We start from the raw sequence: 17,957 nt of genomic DNA on the forward strand, positions 1-17,957 counted from the left end.
GGGGGTGGGCAGGCGGGGAACAATAAGCAAGGTAGGGCTGGAGTCATTGCTCAAGTGGTAGCAGGCGTGTCTGGGAAGCTTGCGGGCCTGAAAGTGTTTCAGAAGTTGTCTCATAGAAACCTTGGCTCATATTTTAAAAAGCTAAAATCTTAGTGTTCTTTATTTTTTACTAGAACATGTATTTAAAGCAACTATTTAGTTGGTTTTAATTACATAAATGTAGAATTGTTTTCAGCTATTGAAGTAGCAGCAGGGAGATGTTGGTAAGAGCTATCCTGAGATACAACCAGTTTGTGTGGAAATTGCTGCAACTTTGAGTTAAATGAAGGATGCTCCTCCCAAACTGCTATCCTGGTTTTTGACTAGTAGCCAGGCAAGGGTTGAACTGCCTACATAGCCCTAGCTGGCCTTGGTCATCTTCATTCTCCTGTTTTAGCTTCCTAGCTCACTGAAGTTAAACATGTGAGCCACTAATGGCTGTTTTAAATTAGTGGTATCATATCTCTTTCTCGGTATTCTTTTTGTGACTGGTTTGAGACATGAGAACAATTTTGCTATCTTCTTTGAGATTGCTTTTTTTTTTTTTTTTTGGTTGGTTGTGGGGCTTGAACTCTGGGCAGCGCCCTCAGCTCTTCAGCTCAAGATAAGCGCTCTACTACTTGAGCCACAGAACCACTTCCAGTTTTCTGGTGGTTTATTGGAGATAAGAATCTCATAACCTTTCCTGCCTGGGCTGGCTTTGAACCACAATGCTCAGATCTCAGCCTCCTGAGTAGCTAGGATGACAGGTGTGAGCCACTGGCACCGGGCTTCTTTATTTGTTTTATAAGAAGTAAAAGTCAAATGTTTGTTTGTTAAGAGCCCTGCATTGGGCAGCATGGGAAATCAACTTAGACATAGCTAGAAAACAGAATGTTAGGAATAGGGACACAGTGGAGTTGAGCTCTGGAATTCAGGGTTGCACATTTTTATTGGACAGAAGCTGCATGAACTGAACTCACTCAGCAGGATGGCAGGACAGGCATAACGGCATTAGCAGTACCTCAGCAAGGGGATATTCTTAGTAGAAGTGGGCTACTTGGGAGCAGAGATGAGGGGAAGGGTGTAGGAGTCAGCAGGACACTTTTCTCATCCTGGGCCCTGTCTGGAGAAGAAAGCCCTGTCCTAACATTACTTGGACAGTGTCACTTGGACTAGAGCTCACTTCCTGTTGCTGGCAGTAATCAGTATGACAACCAAGTTTGCTTTTATTTTTATTTATTTTTGTTGGTTGTGGGGCTTGAACCCAGGACCTGAGCCCTCTCCCTGAGCCTCTTTGTGCTCAAGGCTAGCACTCTGTCACTTGATCCACAGTACCACTTCTGGTTTTTGAGTGGTTAATTGGAGAAAAGAGTCTCATGAGGACTTTCCTGCCCAGGCTGGCTTCAAACCGTGATCCTCAGATCTCAGCCTCCTGAGTAGCTAGGATTACAGTGTGAGCCACCAGTGCCTGGCTGTTTTAAATTTTTTTATAAACAGATTATGTTTATTTGAAAGTGAATGGAAAGTCATGAAAGTAGGGAGACTCTCCATTTGGGGAGGGGCCACAAAGAGGAGTCACTAGGCCTTTCCTTGTGCCAGTCATTCCTCCTCTGTGAGAGCAGAGCACTTGGGCTGATTCTTGGCTTTCTGTTTCTCATTTGACATTATGGGAAAAGATTTAGCTTTATATAAAACCTATCATTAGGCTTAAGATACAAGGGATTTCTTTATTATGGCAATAGATCTCCCTTGAATTAGTTTAGGAATATGTTTATCATGTCTTTAGCTAAATACTTAGTACTGGTAGCTTTGGGGGTAGCCTAGTATTTATTTCTTGACACATTATTCATAAAGCACAAGTCTGTGATTTCATACCCTACTTTAAAACCATTTTTTTTCCCCCAGGAAGGACAGAGCTCAGGCCCCCCACCCCTGATACCAGGCCTGGGGCAGCAGGGAGCACAAGGCCGTATCCCCCCTCTGAATCCTGGACAAGGACCTGGCCCTAACAAAGGTGAATATCACTAGCTGTATCAGAGATTGTACTCCAGCACTGTTATGTGTAATTCACATGAAATAGTTGTTGGTAAGTAGTTTACAGAATGGTCACATGAACCACAGGGAAAAGCAAGGCTTATTCATTGCAGGTAATAGCTTTATTTTATGTTGTCATTGTCACATTTGAGTCAACAATGCTGGCCAGAGGGAATAAGAAATGAGCTCCTAAACAGAGGCTGGTTTGTGGTAAACTGCTTGTACCAGCTTTGGTAATAGCATTTGCATCCAGGCCTTGCTTGTGCACCACTGGGAAGGGAAGCTGTTGCTGTGCTGTGGGATACTGGTGCCTATGTCTGGCTTGTCAGAGAGTTGAGTTACCCCTGTTTAAATTTTTTGACAAGGCAAAAGATTCAGGACTTTGGCTGCCTTTATTATCACTTCTCCTGTCCCCCAATTTATGTCAGACATTGGGTTTGTTTTTCTTGTTTTGTTTTTTGCCAGTCCTGGAGCTTGAACACAGGGCCTGAGCACTGTCCCTGAGCTTCTTTTGCTCAAGGCTAGCAACTCTACCACTACAGAGCGCCACTTTTGGCTTTTTCTGTTTATGTGGTACTGAGGAATCAAACCAGGGCTTCATGCATGTGAGGCAAGCCTTCTACCACCAAGCCACATTCCCAACCCCTACATTGGATTTTTGTCTGCTTACATGGTTGTGCGCCATTTGAGAAGAAGGAAACAATGAAGTGTGGTGCTTCCTATTTTGACAGTATAAAAGATGAAGAGGTGAGGTTTCTTCTATTTGGGAGTGGAGTAATGGGAATTCAGAGATAATCCCTCTTGTTGAAAGAGCCCTGTAGAGTATTGGAGTTGAGCTCGACTCTATGGAACAGGGATGGAGTGGATGTACGATGGGTACACTTTTGAAGGGAGAGTTGAGGACATGGAGGGAGTGTGGGTACAGGGTTGACTAGCAGTTATGTCTAGCCCTCCTAGGGAAGAGAAGTCACATGTCTGTAAATCAGGATTCTGGGAGATTACCTCACAAAACTACTCTACTACACTGTGTTAGATACATAGTAGAAGCTTTTACTTCCAACTTAGCAATTTAAGAGGAGTCTTCAGCATTTATAGCTCTGGACTTTTGGAGTTTATGTGTTGGAGGTCAGTGTTGAATTTATGTGAGACTAATGGTAGGAAAGAGCAAGACAAGGTCACTGAGGAAGTGTTTCTTCCCGTCCGATTGCATGCAAGGGTCAGTACAGACACAGAGTCGTGAGAGCCGTAGTAGAGAAAGTGTCAAGAGCCACTTTGGAAGCTTAGGGACCCTAAGGAAAATAGTACTACACAAATGCTCTTTCCATCTCCTGTATGTTCTGCTTCTTCTTCATTTTCCCCCTTTCTCTGCCCTTCTCTCTTCACTTTCCTTCTTGCCTCCCCTCCCTCTTTTCTTCCCTCCCCAGAACCCAAAGAAAGAAGGGAGAGCCAGGAAAGTCCCTGTTGTTCCCAGCTTGATTAGCTGCTCTACTGCCCCATCTGTAATGGCCTCATCCCTTCCCATTTGTAGTGTGGGTTTTTTCCTTAGGGAGCAGGTACTTTCATGTATTCAGAGAAAATGAGAGGATTAATATATATTAGTATGTTCAAGAAGAACACGTCTAGCTTTCTCAGGCCAGAGGTTAGCTGGGTGAAGGTTCACAAACTTAAGTAGCATGAATCCAGAGAAGCCTTTCACTGTAGGGACACACTGAAAACTGAGAGCCCATCTACTAGAGGAAATTGGGAATCACTTAGAAGGGGCTTTCCTTAGCACAGAGGAGCAACACTTCCTAATGGCATATTTTTATACTAATATTTCTGTTTTTATCCATGGTAAATTGTGAGAGGAGTAAATGAGGTGGTTAAAAGAAAGGAAAGGGAGCACACCGGATGACAAGGTTATGACTGACTGACGCATGGAGGACTTTCTGCCAGGGAGCTGCAGTAAAAGGCATGAACCCAGCTTGTCATTTTCATCTTAAAAACATAGTTGATTTAGAAGCATGTGTCCCTTTGTGCCTCTTTTTGAAAAAAAAAAGTTTGATTTAAATAACATGTTGACAAAACATAAGTGTACTATGCAGTAGTCACTGGGAAAACAACTCCCTGGCCTTTCATTTTTGTTTAGTTGTTTGTTTGTTTTGTTCCCTGTGGTCCTGGGAATTGAACCTGGGGCCTGACACATGTTAGACAACCCTGTATCACAGAGCAATACCCCCAGTTCAGATACTTGGAGCATATTGCATACATTCAAATATTTTCAAAGATCTTGAGTGGGATTCCTGTCTGCAAACGCTGGAAGCACATCATTCATCATAGGGAGCAGAAAAGGTGTGCATGCAAACCTAGGAACCGAAGCCCAGCCTGGCTGTTTGGTCATCTAGCAGTGAGACAAGGGCCTATGGCTCCATGAGCCCTGTGGAAGGATGTGTTAAGCTTTCTAGGCAGTTAGGAAATCCTGTAAAATGAGCCAGGGGTGAGGGGTGGCCTCAGCATGGAGACGCTTTGCAGTGCTCACCCTGGTGGCCTTCCCAATTGCACAATGCACTCCAGGCCTCCTGGCTTGCAGAATTGCCTTTCTCTGTATGTTTGCCTCCAGTGTGGAGTCTGTGGACCAAATGAAGTCTGAGGGCTAGGGAAGGGAAGCTCATTCTTACACCAGGAGGCTTGCTTAAGCTTTTTATTTTTGTTTGTTGCTTGCTTACGCTTTTTAGCATGTGGTTGGAGGTGGCCACTGCTGATTTCATTGGAGGTTCATGATTTGTCCCAGGTCAAGTTGCTTGAGATTATCTGTGCTCCAAGGCCTCTGGTCTTCAGTGGGCATGTCTCCTCAGCGTTCTGAGAAGCCAGAACTGTTCCTAAGGAGGAGTGCACTTGGAACCATGCTTACCCGGCAGGTCAGGCCTGCAGGCATCCTGGGAGTTCTGGTAACAGTCAGCTTTGTTTTCTTTAGGTGAATCCCGTGGCCCTCCCAACCACCACCTGGGCCCGATGTCAGAAAGACGGCATGAGCAGAGTGCTGGCCCTGACCATGGGCCTGAGAGAGGGCCCTTCCGGGGTGGCCAGGACTGCAGGGGTCCCCCAGACAGGCGTGGCCCCCACCCCGATTTCCCAGACGACTTCAGACCAGATGACTTCCATCCTGACAAGCGCTTTGGCCACCGGTTGCGGGAGTTTGAGGGACGAGGAGGACCTTTGCCACAAGAAGAGAAGTGGAGGCGAGGGGGGCCCGGGCCGCCATTTCCCCCTGACCACAGGGAATTCAGCGAGGGGGATGGCCGGGGTGCTGCCCGAGGCCCACCAGGGGCTTGGGAAGGCCGCAGACCTGGAGATGAACGATTCCCCCGGGATCCTGAGGACCCACGTTTTCGAGGGCGCAGAGAAGAAAGGTGGGAAGCACACTGTGTTGGGTCTGCTACACCTTCCCCGGGGCTTGTTATAAACTGTTCTCCCTGCAAAAGTGATTTTTTGCTGAGGGAGAGCACAATAATAATTACTAGCCTGTTCTCTCTAGGCTTTGCATTTAGACTTCAACGTTATGCCATATGTGGTTCTTTTTTTATTTGCTGTTTAGACATGTTTTGGGGAAGGGGCTTTTAGAGAGGAGAGGAGAGAAAAAAGAACAAAAAATAGATCCATGTCTTGGATCTGATTTAAAATTTCCAGGTTCATCTTGATTAGGTGGCGAAATAGCCCGATACCTTGATTGAAAATAAATATATATATTTTCCCTGATTGGGAAATAAATATAGTTCTTGTGTAAAGATCTTAACAAAGTCAAGTTGAACTGAAAACAATCTTTGTTTTAAGTTTAGAACAGACTTGGACACTCAATTTGCTTGGAACATAAAAAGAATAGACAAAATAGAAAAAAAACCATGAATTGGTTTAATATTGAGAGACTCAAAATAACTAGTGAGAGCTATAATTCTGATAATTGTTTACTCTATGCCAGTTGCTGTCACCTTCTTTGACCTGTACTAGAAATCTGTGAGTAGATAGTATAGTCAACATTCTCTTGACAGGGGCCAGACAACTAGGGCTGGGTTTTTCCATTTTCAGGGGTATGCTTGTTGAAAGCCAGCCATAAAACCCCTTCATTAAGCATTCCTGCCTCGACTACTCTTCTGTGTCCATCCCTTGTCTTACTACATTTCCCACTGTTGCCAGTATGTGGCACTCGGGACTGGCCATCACTCACTCTAGAGATGGTGTTCAGAACAATGCCTAAGCCAAGTGCTGGTGGCTCATGCTTGTAATCGTAGTTACTCAGGAGTCTGAGATTTGAAGATTGCAGCTTGAAGCCAGCCTGGGCAGAAAAGTCTGTGGAACTCTTTATCTCCAGTTAACTGCTATAAGCCACTTGAGCCACAGCTCTACTTCAAAGCCATAAGTGGAGCTGTGGCTTAATTGATAGAGTGCCAGTCTTGAGCAAAAAAAGCTAAGGGACAGCACCAAGGCCCTGAGTTCAAGCCTATCAGCACCAGAAAAGAAAATGAATGACTGATAAGTCTCTAAGGTAGCAGAGCAGAACAAAGACATTTCTCCCCTCCCCCCTTTTGTGCTAGTTCTGGTGCTTAAACTCAGGGCCTGGGCACTATTCTCTTAGCTTCATTTTGCTCAAGGCTAGAGCTCTACCACCAGCTTTTTCTGAGTAGTTTATTGGCGGTAAGAGTCACACAGACTTTCCCACCTGGGAAAGTCTTGAACCGTGATCCTCAGATCTCAGCCTCCTGAGTAGTTAGGATTACAGGTGTAAGCCCCTAGCACCCACCCAGCTTCATTCTCTCTTCTTTTTGAGTCGAAGTGTGTGTATATGGGGAATGGGGTTTGTGGAAACGGGACTGAAAAGGAAACCGTTAATTGCTTAGGCACTGTCCCTGAGCAGTTCAGGTCAAGGCTAGTGCTCTACCACTTGAGCCATAGTGCCACTTTCAGCCTTTTCTATTTATGTGGTGCTGAGGAATCAAACCCAGGACCTCATGCATGAGGGGCAAGTACTCCTGCTGAGCCAGTTTTCCAACGTTGGTGTTCTTAAGGGCTTCTCAATGATACTCAGGCATGCTCTAAAGTGCCTACAAGAGCTTAGCATCTGAATAACTGTTACTGATTACGTGACTCTCTGTCTTGTGCAGAATTCTCACATTTTGTTATATCTCATTGAATTGTACTTTATCTACCAGTGACAGGCCCATAGCCTGCCTAGGCTTGTGCTATCCCAACTTTGTGCTGCTCTTCAGAAACACTTGTACTTCTGGGTCTTGAACACCCTGTCTAGATGTGTTTCTCACTCTGGTGAGATCTTCTGCCCATCTTTATATTTCTATGTAGTACTTAGCACTGCCTGACATTAATATATAGTTGTCTGTCAATATCTGAGAGGCACTGGTTCCAGGACATACTAAAATCTGAAGATGCTCAAATCCCTTATATAAAGTGATATAATATTTGCATAGTATATAATACTATGGTATAGTGGTATAATATTTGCATTGTGCGGTCTCTTTCTGTGTATATATATTTGTATGTATTTGTATGTATACACACACACAAACTTCTAATGGTCTGTCTGCAAGATGAGCCCTGTGTATTGTTATGGACATCCAGCTTAGAAGCGTCCCTGTCTCAAAAAAACCAGCCAATTTGGAAGTGGAGCTGTGGCTCAGTTGGTAGAGTGCTAGCCTACCACTTGAGCACAAAGAGGCTCAGGGACAATGCCCAGGCCCTAAGTTTAAGCTCCACAACCAACCAAAAAGAAAAAAGAAAAAAAAAGAAAAACAACTAAACAAAGAAACGAAAGTAGTTGACATTGAAATATATTTGGGAAGCAGGGTAACGAGTGTGTGGTAAATGTCATGACTCGTTGATAGCTGTTTGCTGGTGGCTCACACCTATAATTATAGCTACTCAGGAGGCTGAGATTTGAGGGCCTTGGTTCAAAGCCAGCTGAGGCAGGAAAATCCATGAGTCTTCAGTTAACCACCAAAGTCTGTAAAGTTGAGCTGTGGTTGAAGTGGTAAAAGCAAGGGAGAGTTCCTAGGCTCTGAATTCATGCCAGCATGTACATGCACATACCTTCCTCCCTTTCTTCCCCCTATAAGACTGGCTGAGTTCAAATCACAGCCTGTACTTTCTACGTGGCTTTGGGTCTCAGTCCTCAGCATACTCATCAGAGAAAGAGTTAATAGGACCAGCTGTAGATGGTAAGGTAAGAAGAGGAAATAACACAAAATAATACTTGTAAACACTTGGTGTGATGCAAGCACTTAAAAATGTTCACCTCCCTTACATGTCCTTCTGGTCTCTTTGACCTCTGATATTAGGATTATCAAGTGGATACTTAAAAAACTGTGTAGTGTTATCTTGTTTTTGTTTTTCCTCCCCATTAATCTTGTACCTTAGCTTCTCCTGTCACATTCCTCTGGCATCCCTGGGGTCACAGGGTGTTCCAGGATTTGGACATACTGGTCTTTCCTCACAGCTTCAGAAGAGGAGCCCCCCCAAGACACGAGGGTCGAGTCCCCCCCAGAGGAAGGGATGGCTTTCCAGGTCCTGAAGACTTTGGTCCAGAAGAGAGTTTTGATGCTTCTGATGAAGCGGCCCGGGGACGAGATCTCAGAGGCCGAGGCCGGGGTACCCCACGAGGTAAGCAGGGATGCACTGAGGAGGAGTGGCTGTGAGTGCAGCTGGGTGGCCTGTGACAGTGTTGTCTGCCTTCTGTGTAGGAGGAAGGAAAGGCTTACTGCCTACTCCTGACGAGTTCCCTCGCTTTGAAGGAGGACGGAAGCCAGACTCATGGGATGGAAACCGAGAGCCAGGTAAGAAAGATATGCTTGCTATCTCTTCAGGCATGTAATCTCTAGGCCAGCAGTTTACAAAGTTGGCGTCCCAGGGACCGTCACCAGGTCCTTTCTTGGGGGGCTGGTTGTCTTCTTGTCCCTCTACCACAGCAATTTACCACAGGAAATGGAGTTTAGAAGTAGGTGACAGAATTCAGCCTTTTCTTTCAAGTCAGATGGTAATTTGTTCAATTATAAAATAATGCCATTCTTTTCACTGATTATGCATTTTGTTGTTGTTGTTGTACCAGTTTTGGGGCTTAAAATCAGGCCCTGGACACTGTCCCTAAGCATTTTTTGCTTAAAGTTAGTGTTCTACCCCTAGAGCCCCAGCTCCACTTCTAGTTTTTTGATGGTTAATTAGAGATAAGTCTCATGGAATTTTCTGCCCAGGCTGGCTTCAAACTACAATTCTCAGATTACAGCCTTCCGAATAACTAGGATTACAGGCAAGAACCATCATCTTGTGTGTGTCCCAGTAGTGGGCCTGGTTGCTGTCTCTTAGCTCTTTCACTTAATGCTGATGTTCTACTGGTTAAGCCACAGCTTCACTTCTGGCTTGTTGCTACTTAATTGGAGATAAGAATCTCACAGACTTTCCTGGGCCCCCTTGGCTTTGAACAATGCTCCTCAGATCTCAGTCCCCTGCTAGGATTATAGGTGTGAGCCACTGGCACCTACTCATCTGGTTTTTGTAAGATAAAGGTAAATAAATTAACATTTTCTTTATCTTAAAATATTCTTTATCTGTATTTGAAGATAATAGTTGTTTTTTTTTTTGGTCGGTTGTGGGGCTTGAACTCTGGGCCTAGGCGCTGTCCCTCAGCTTTTCAGCTCAAGGCGAGCGCTCTACCACTTGAGCTACAACGCCACTTCTGGTTTTCTGGTGGTTTATTGGAGATAGGAGTCTCATGGGCTCACCTGCCCAGGCTGGCTTTGAACCTTGATCCTCAGATCTCAGACTCCTGAGTAGCTAGGATTATAGGCGTGAGCCACCAGTGCCCGGGTGAAGATAATAGTTTTTATTATTACAATCTCATTGGGATCTTAAGTAATTTATGTATTTTTTGGTTGTGGGGCTTAAACTCTGGGCCTAGGCACTGTCACTGAGCCTTTTTTTTTTTTTTCCTAAGCTAACATTCTCCCACTCTGAGCTATAGCTCTAATTCTGGATTTCTGGTGGTTTATTGGAGGTAAGAATCTCATGGACTTTCCTGCCCAGGCTGCCTTTGAACTTTGATCCTCAGATCTCAGCCTTCTGAGTAACTAGGATTAAAGTGTGAGCCTCCAGTGCCTGCTTCAGAATTTTTAAGAATACAAAGCATTTCACAAATATAAAAACATCCAGGTACAGCCAGGTACCGTACCAGTGGCTTATACCAATAATCTTAGCTACATAGGAGGCTGAGAATTGAGGTTTAACTTTAGCCTAGGCAGAAAAGTTCCCAAGGCCACTTCTATGCTGGGCACAGTGACTCATACCGGTCATTCTAAACTGTGTGGGAGCCTGAGATTGGGAGGGTTATGGTTTTGGGCCAGCTTGGGCAGAAATGTCTCTGAGACATCATCTTCATGAAGGAAGCTGGATACAGTAGCACATCTGTCATTCCAGCAAAAACAAAAAGCCTATAATAGACACAGGCCCAGGCCAGAAGTGAGGTCCTAGTCAATGAAAAGCAGCGATGGAAGCAAGGCTCAGTAGTAGAGTGTTGGTCTGGTAAGCTCAAGACTCGAGTCCAAACCCCAATACCACCGAAAAAAGGATCTAGGAAGAAAAAAACAAAACATTGTATGACTAAAATGACTGAGAGCTATGTTTGGACAACACCTGTCTCTTATTATAGGCGATACAATAATTTTATGAATTCATAGTGTGACTTAACACCTGACTGTTAGCCAGATGTTTCCTGAGTGATTCTCTACTCTATTCTCTGTGTCATTTCCATCTGTTTCTCTCCTCCCACCACCTTCCACTTTTTTTTTTTTTTTGTCAGTCATGGGTCTTGAACTCTGGGCCTGGGCACTGTCCCTGAGCTCTTCAGTTCAAGGCAAGTGCTCTACCACTTGAACCACAGCACCACTTCCAGTTTTCTGAGTAAGTTTATTGGAGATAAGAGTCTCATGGGAGAGCTGGGAAGGTGGCTCAATGGTAGAGCACTTGCATGCCTGAGACCCTGGGTTCCATTCCTTAGCACCACATAAGCAAAAAAAGAAAAAAGCCGGAAGTGGCTCTGTGGCTCAAGAGGTAGAGCGGTAGCCTTGAGCTGAAGAGCTGAGGGACAGCACCCAGGCCCAGAGTTCAGGCCCCATGATTGGACCCCAAAATCATAATAATAAAAAAATAAGAGTCTCATGGGAATTTCCTGCCCAGGCTGGCATTTGAGCCATGATCCTCAGATCTCAGCCTCCTCTATAGCTAGGATTATAGGTATGAGCCACCAGCACCTGTGTCTCTCTTTGTAGTCCAAGACTAGGACTGTACCTCCATATCTGATGCTTTTACTCATTAATGGACTAACACTCTAACACCGGAGCCAGGCCTCCCACATTCATTTCCATCTGTTTTCAACCACACTGTATTTCAGGCTCTTCGCAGCTACAATATTATATGCTTCCTATTTCAGGGCCAGGTCATGAACATTTTCGTGACCCTCCCCGCCCAGATCACCCCCCTCATGATGGCCATTCCCCAGCCAGCCGAGAACGGTCCTCTTCTCTTCAAGGCATGGATATGGCTTCCCTACCACCTCGAAAGCGCCCCTGGCATGATGGGCCAGGTACTTCTGACCTCAGAGAAATGGAGGCTCCAGGGGGCCCTTCTGAGGACCGAGGAAGCAAAGGTAGGAGGAGGCCTGCAGTTACAGTTGCAGGGGCTGAATGGGCACGGGAGGCCTCATTTATACTTGGGTTCTAGGCTATGCAGCATTGTTTGCTGTAAAATCACTTTGGGTCCATTTCATATCTGCAGCTGTACCCAGAAATGGGAAGCTCAGCTTCCAGAAATCCCTGGTTTACTCAGGGTTTCCCATTTGACTCTTCAAATTGCAAAGAGCTCCTCTACTCTGCTATGTGTGCTTCCTGGTGACTGGTCAGCAGTGACGTCCTGCCTCCACTGATGACTATCTAGAGCTTTTCAAGTTGTCCTCAATGCTGGCTTTGGAGCTTGAAATTAAGGCCTGAGCACTGTCACTGAGCTTATTCACTCAAGGCTGGTGCTCTACCACTTGAGTTACAGCTTTACTTAAGGTTTTTGGGTGGTTAGTTGAAAATAAGAGTCTCACAGATTTTCCTTCCTAGGCTAGCTTTCAATTGCAATCCTCAGATCTTAGCCTCCTGAGTAGCTTAGATCATCACAGTCATAGCCATTGGCACCCTGCTTGTGCTGCCTTTTTTTTTTTTTTTTTTAAATCTGGGAGGAACACCGCTTCGGAGCAGATCACAGTACTCAGGGTATGTTTCCAGGATGGCAGTAGATTATATTTCTACTTTGAAACTTTTGTGTCTGTATTTTATAAAAGGTAGCACTTTGAGCCAGGAGGCAGCCACCAAATGCTGACTACAAGTCTGGCCTCAGGTGGGTTAGGCAGTGGCCTGTGTTGTGTGCTTGGGCGCTGCAAGAAACACAACTGTTGTGTGTCCCAACTTATGCATCACTGGTGTTACATTTGCAGTGCTTCCAGAAATTACTGATGCATCACCAGGAGACCTCCTTCACCCAAATACATTTTGTTGCCAGTGTGCTGTGAAAAGGCTTACTGGGCACTAAGAATACTCTTGTAGTCTCTTGGCCAAGGACCTGTGCTCTACCACTTTAGCCACTGTTTCACTGTTGGGTATTTGGTGACAAAAATCTTAGACTTTCTTACCTAGGCTGGCTTTGAACTAGGATCCTCAGATCTCAGCTTCCTAACTAGCTAGGATTACAGGTATGAGCCACTTGCTCTTAGCTGAGAAAATGTTTTTGAAAGATAAAATTAACATGTTTGACCAAGGCTAAAACAAGTTAATTCAAACCTAGTAGAAATAAATCTGAAAGCCAGTGTGTTTTGCTTTTTTTTTGGGGGGGGGAGGGGTGGTTTTTCAAGAAATACTTTATTTCCCTAAACTGTGTAAAAGGAATCCAAAGTGCCCCACAGAATAGTCATGGACTAGTCACAGTAAACACTGGAACACTGATCCTATCTGGAATCCTATCACTAACCTAACATCATTTGCTTTTTTTTTTTTTTTTGGTCAGTTGTGGGGCTTGAACTCTGGGCTTAGGCACTGTCCTTGAGCTCTTTAGCTACCACTTGAGCCACAATGCCACTTCAGGTTTCCTAGTGGTCTCATGGACTTTCTTAGTCTCATGGACTTTCCTGCATACCCCTTTTTCTTTGACCCCACACCACCCCCTTTCAAATACCCACACCTGATTTTGCTGAACTTTGACTCTGCCTTTCTAAGCAATTATACTATTTGACATCTCCCTTGAATTTACTGTATTTCAGTGAATACATTTGTATACACTTGCATTCTACCCTACACATTTACTTAGAAGTTTATAGGCTAAACCTGGCTTCCACCTGGAAGGGAGAGCATGGTCCTTTGTCTCTCTGCACCTGGCTTCCTTAAACATGATTGTTTCCCGGTCTTTCCATTTCTTTCCAAATGGTATCGTTCTTTCTAATGGATAATTACAATCCCATTGTGTTTATATAATCAGATGCCTTAATTACTTTCAGAGTCTAGCCACTGCTTTGAAATACTTCCTTAAAATAGGTGGCAAGGAGAACAGACACACTTCCATATGTTCCAGTGTGGTGGTTTCCTCTTAGCTTTTTGTCTTCCATCATACAGCCCTGGGGACCACGGCCACGTGTTAGGCTGGGAATGGGGTAGGTTCAGGTCAGGAAGTGGGGGTGGAGGCATACCTTTATTGCTCTGAATCTCTTTAGAACCTCCCAGAAATGATCTACTGTAATCAGTGAAAGCCTGTATACTAGGTATGGACAAACACCTAATGCAAAAAGTCACTTGTGAAATCAATGTTTTGTTTCAGGACGAGGGGGCCCAGGACCTTCCCAGAGAGTGCCAAAATCGGGGCGCTCCAGCTCCTTGGATGGCGACCACCATGATGGATACCACAGAGACGAACCTTTTGGGGGACCTTCGGGCAGTGGCACCCCTTCTCGAGGGGGCAGGAGTGGCAGTAACTGGGGTAGAGGGAGTAACATGAACTCTGGGCCACCAAGGAGAGGTGCTTCAAGGGGAGGTGGTGGTAGGGGTCGGTAGAAGTGGAGGCTAACCCCTAGGCCTCTCTGGACAGTATTTTAAGAATCTGTGTGGACTTAAAGCAAAAAGAAGCCTGCACCAATGTAGCTCTGAACTCTTCTGAGTGTCCCAGGAACCCCTGCTGAGGTCTTGGAGATGAAGAGACTGCTGCTGGCCACCTAGAGTGGCCGGCTGTCTTGTCCTGTCCACCTTCATTGCTCCAACTCCTATGTTGTTTTGTGAAGATAAAAGCTGGAATCCTTTTTTTTTTTTTTTTTAAGTATACAAGACATGGAGCACCTCTATAATTTAAGTTCATGTCCAATTGGAAATTTGTTTCTATATGTACAGTTTGTCAGAGGGAAAAAAAACATTGTTTTTGTATGAATACAGAATGTGATTTACGCAAGAATTAACAGGAAAAAAAAAAAAACAAACCAAAAACTGGTCGTCAAGTGCTTGCCTTAAGAAAACCCTTGCTTTCCATGACATCTGATAGGAGGGGTTGTTGTTCACTTACTGTTGGTGTTCAGTTCAGGGAACTGCTGTCTTCTAAATGGATTTCATTTGTGAACCCTGTGCTTGCATCGATGTTTCCTATCTATGCTGTTACACTGTTGTTACAGAGGAGACTTAATAACTAATGTAATTGGAAGCAGGCTCAGGGTTTCAAACAGGGTGTGGCAGATGGAAAATCCTATTCTGAAGAAAAACTTGAGCCTTGAGCTCTAGTTGTCCAGCTAGGAGCTTTGCCTTGGTTACATCTCTGGCAATCTCACTTTAGACTTAAACTGCTTTGTTTCTACGAGGAAAGGAATGTGCTGTAAGCCAGAAATTAATGACATACTTTACTGACAATCACTTCACACACTTAAGTTGAAGAAGAAATGGACAAAATATCCCCTAAATTTTTCAAAATATATTCCTACTTTTCCGTACTAGCTTTGTGGAAATACCAATGTTGAAAGTAGAAGATAACTCTAATTTATAATAAGACAAAAGTTCTTATCCATGACATGTTCTTGTTTTAAATAAAACATTTGGTTCAGTTTGGACTGAAAGTAAAAATTCAGTTTGAGATCCCACCCCTTTCCTATTTCCATGCTGATGCCGAACTGTTTTATTTTATAAGGAAGCTTTTATTAGTCTGTGGCAGCCCTATTAGTCTATGTGCAAGCCATGACTGTATTGCCAGCTTCAGTTTGGCATTGGACATAAGTTTACTGGAAATCTTGGTGATTGCTGATAAAAGGGACACTGGTGTAGTTGGGCCTTATTAGTGGGAAAATGGTAACAGCTATTTTCAGAGTGAGAAAATGTTGCAGTTAGAATTCCGGACTTTGAACTTGCTAGGCAAGCACTCTACTGCGTCAGCCATGACCCCTTTTGAGGTAAGGACTATTGTCTCAGACAGACCTGGTCCAAGATCCTACTGTTTATGCATCCTACTATAGCTGAGGTGACAAGCATGTGCCAGTTATGTCTGAAACATGACCTGTTTTGTCTGGGCTAGTCTGGAACAGTGGTCCTCATTTCAGCCTCCCTGATTAGCATAGATAACAGGTACCCAGCTCACTTTACTTCAGAATTAAAAACATTATCTATCAGTACCCTATCAGAAACACAAATGCTCAGGATTGCTTCAGGTTTGTGGATAAGTTTTACTTGCTCATCATTTATTTGTACGGCATAAAATAAAACTATAATTCAATTCCAAGAAGCTAAAAAGGGCTACAGAGACTTAGAATAGGCTCCCATCTTTCATGTGGAAAGAATTTAACAGTACAGATAAATATCACAATCTGAGAATTCATTTAGGTAAAATAGAAATCTCTACATTAAACATTAGACTGTATATGGCGTTTTAAGACAACACTATCAAAATACACAATATTGTGCTTTTTGAGTTTTATAGAACCTAGATTTTTTATTTTTCAATTTTTTTTGGTCGGTCCTGGAACTTGAACTCTGGGCTTGGGTGCTGTCCCTGCACTCTTCAGCTCAAGGCAAGCGTTCTACCACTTGAGCCACAGCACCACTTTCCAATTTTCTCATGGAGTTTCTTGCCTGGGCTGGCTTTGAACTGTGACCCACAGCTCTCAGCCTTCTGAGTAGCTAGGATTATAGGCGTGAGCCACTGATGCCCGGCTCAATTAATGAATTCTTAAGATAGTGTTGAAGCAGAATTTTTAACGATCTAGACTTCAATATAACATCAACATAAAAGTGTGTTGAACATTGCAAAATCAGCCATGCAAATTCTAAATTCCTAACAGATTTTAACGGGGGGGGGGGACTAAAAATGTAGCCAGTGACACAGGCCTTCCCCATTAAAAAAAAAAATCATCTTGGAAATACAGCATTTACTTAGGTAGGAAGCCTTCTGCCAACATAGGAACAAAGTGTCCTTAGTCTTAAGAGTGGTAACCCATCACTCTGTTTTACTGTCACATCTTGGGGAGGGGCTCATGACGGAGCACACCTTTGGGGCTCCAGTGTTCACGTGGCCCTGCACACTTTGTTAAGGTAACACTGGAATCTAGCACCAACAGCAGTGGCTTTCCAACTCTGCACACCTATACAGTGATCCCGGGCCTATCGCGAGAGTTAAATCCCAGAGACCCCGGGATAGGTGAAAAATCCTCGGGGTAGCAACGTTACAGTTGTCCCTCACTATATCGCTGTTCCTTTATTGCTACTTCAGATTTTCACCTATCCCAGGGTCTCTGGAACGTAACTCCCGTGATAGGTGAGAGGTCACTATGTATTGTGTGATTCTTCAAGTCATTCTGCTAGTCAAGTGAGAGCTACATATGATTAAATTCTAAACATTTTATTTTGTAGTTCATGGTTACAAAATGTGTAATTTTTCTGGACTTGTCAGTATACTGGATCCATACTTTTTGGCAATAAATAAAGGTAGGCTTTGTAAAAGTAAGTGGTGAAGATCTCTACAAAATAACTTCCCTACTAAAACAAAACCAGGCTGAGCTGTGGTGAGAAAAAAGGAAATAACAGCGATTGCATAGGAAAAGCATTTCCCACCGCATTAGGACCTGCCTGCAAATTGCAAACTGCTTTCAAAAGCGAGAGGCAGAATACGAATGAGAACACAAGAGAAACTGATCTTCATCCAACATGGCATGGGGAATTATCTTTGGAATTCCACAGGTCCGTCTCGCAGAGACCTATACCATGAGCTTTACCTGAATTGACTACCAGGTATCGGAGCGCAGAGAATTCCTCTTTCGGTCCATTGCATTCCTTGTCTAATTTTCCTCCAATATTAGAAGGCACCATGTTAACAATTTAGTTTTAAAAAAGAGGTAAACTGTTGTTGCCTTTTAAAATGCGGCAGCTAAACTTAGTGTTGAATGTCGTGACTTTTATGTTCATTTACATTGAGCAAGGGAAAATAGCGGGAGCATTGCCCAAACAAGATGTATGCCAACTACACACACACCTGGATTTTTCAAGTGACGAAAAGTCGAAAAAAGCCACGGAAGCAGCTAATTCAAAGTGCCTTTTTTTCTTCTTAACGGCGCAATCTAAAGCTCGCTGGCGCAGCAGCAGCTTCTTCGGGTGCGTTCACAGCATTTGGTCACCAACCCCGCAAGTGTCTCCAAAAGCGGCAATTCTGGAGTTCCGGCTCAGCTCTGAGGTCACCGTCAAGGTCCAGGCCTTCGTCGCGGGGTGGGTGGCGGCCTGGGAACAGGCGCCGCAGTCCAGCTGGGCCAGCGAGTCCCGCGACGGCTCCGCGTCCCGCCCCGATCCCGGGGCGGCGGGCTCTGCGAGCTCACACCGGCAGCG

The 17,957-nt window shown here is 44.4% G+C and overlaps 1 protein-coding gene across 2 annotated transcripts in view; it reads left to right on the forward strand.

Moving 5' to 3' along the window:
* The window catches only part of Wdr33 (WD repeat domain 33), a 125,203-nt gene extending 110,001 nt beyond the window's left edge, over positions 1-15,202 (forward strand). Inside the window, exons 18-23 of one of the 2 annotated variants that reach the window (XM_013028843.1) lie at positions 1,927-2,035; positions 5,009-5,444; positions 8,537-8,700; positions 8,781-8,873; positions 11,519-11,734; positions 13,936-15,202. In XM_013028843.1, coding sequence (XP_012884297.1) covers positions 1,927-2,035; positions 5,009-5,444; positions 8,537-8,700; positions 8,781-8,873; positions 11,519-11,734; positions 13,936-14,168 — 1,251 coding nt within the window. In that variant the 3' untranslated portion in view covers positions 14,169-15,202. The remainder of the gene's footprint in view (positions 1-1,926; positions 2,036-5,008; positions 5,445-8,536; positions 8,701-8,780; positions 8,874-11,518; positions 11,735-13,935) is intronic. The other variant, XM_013028844.1, reaches the window with a different exon arrangement.
* Positions 15,203-17,957: the final 2,755 nt, after the last annotated feature.

This window comes from Dipodomys ordii, unplaced genomic scaffold, assembly GCF_000151885.1.
Source record: "Dipodomys ordii isolate 6190 unplaced genomic scaffold, Dord_2.0 Scaffold114, whole genome shotgun sequence".
Lineage (NCBI taxonomy): Eukaryota > Metazoa > Chordata > Mammalia > Rodentia > Heteromyidae > Dipodomys > Dipodomys ordii.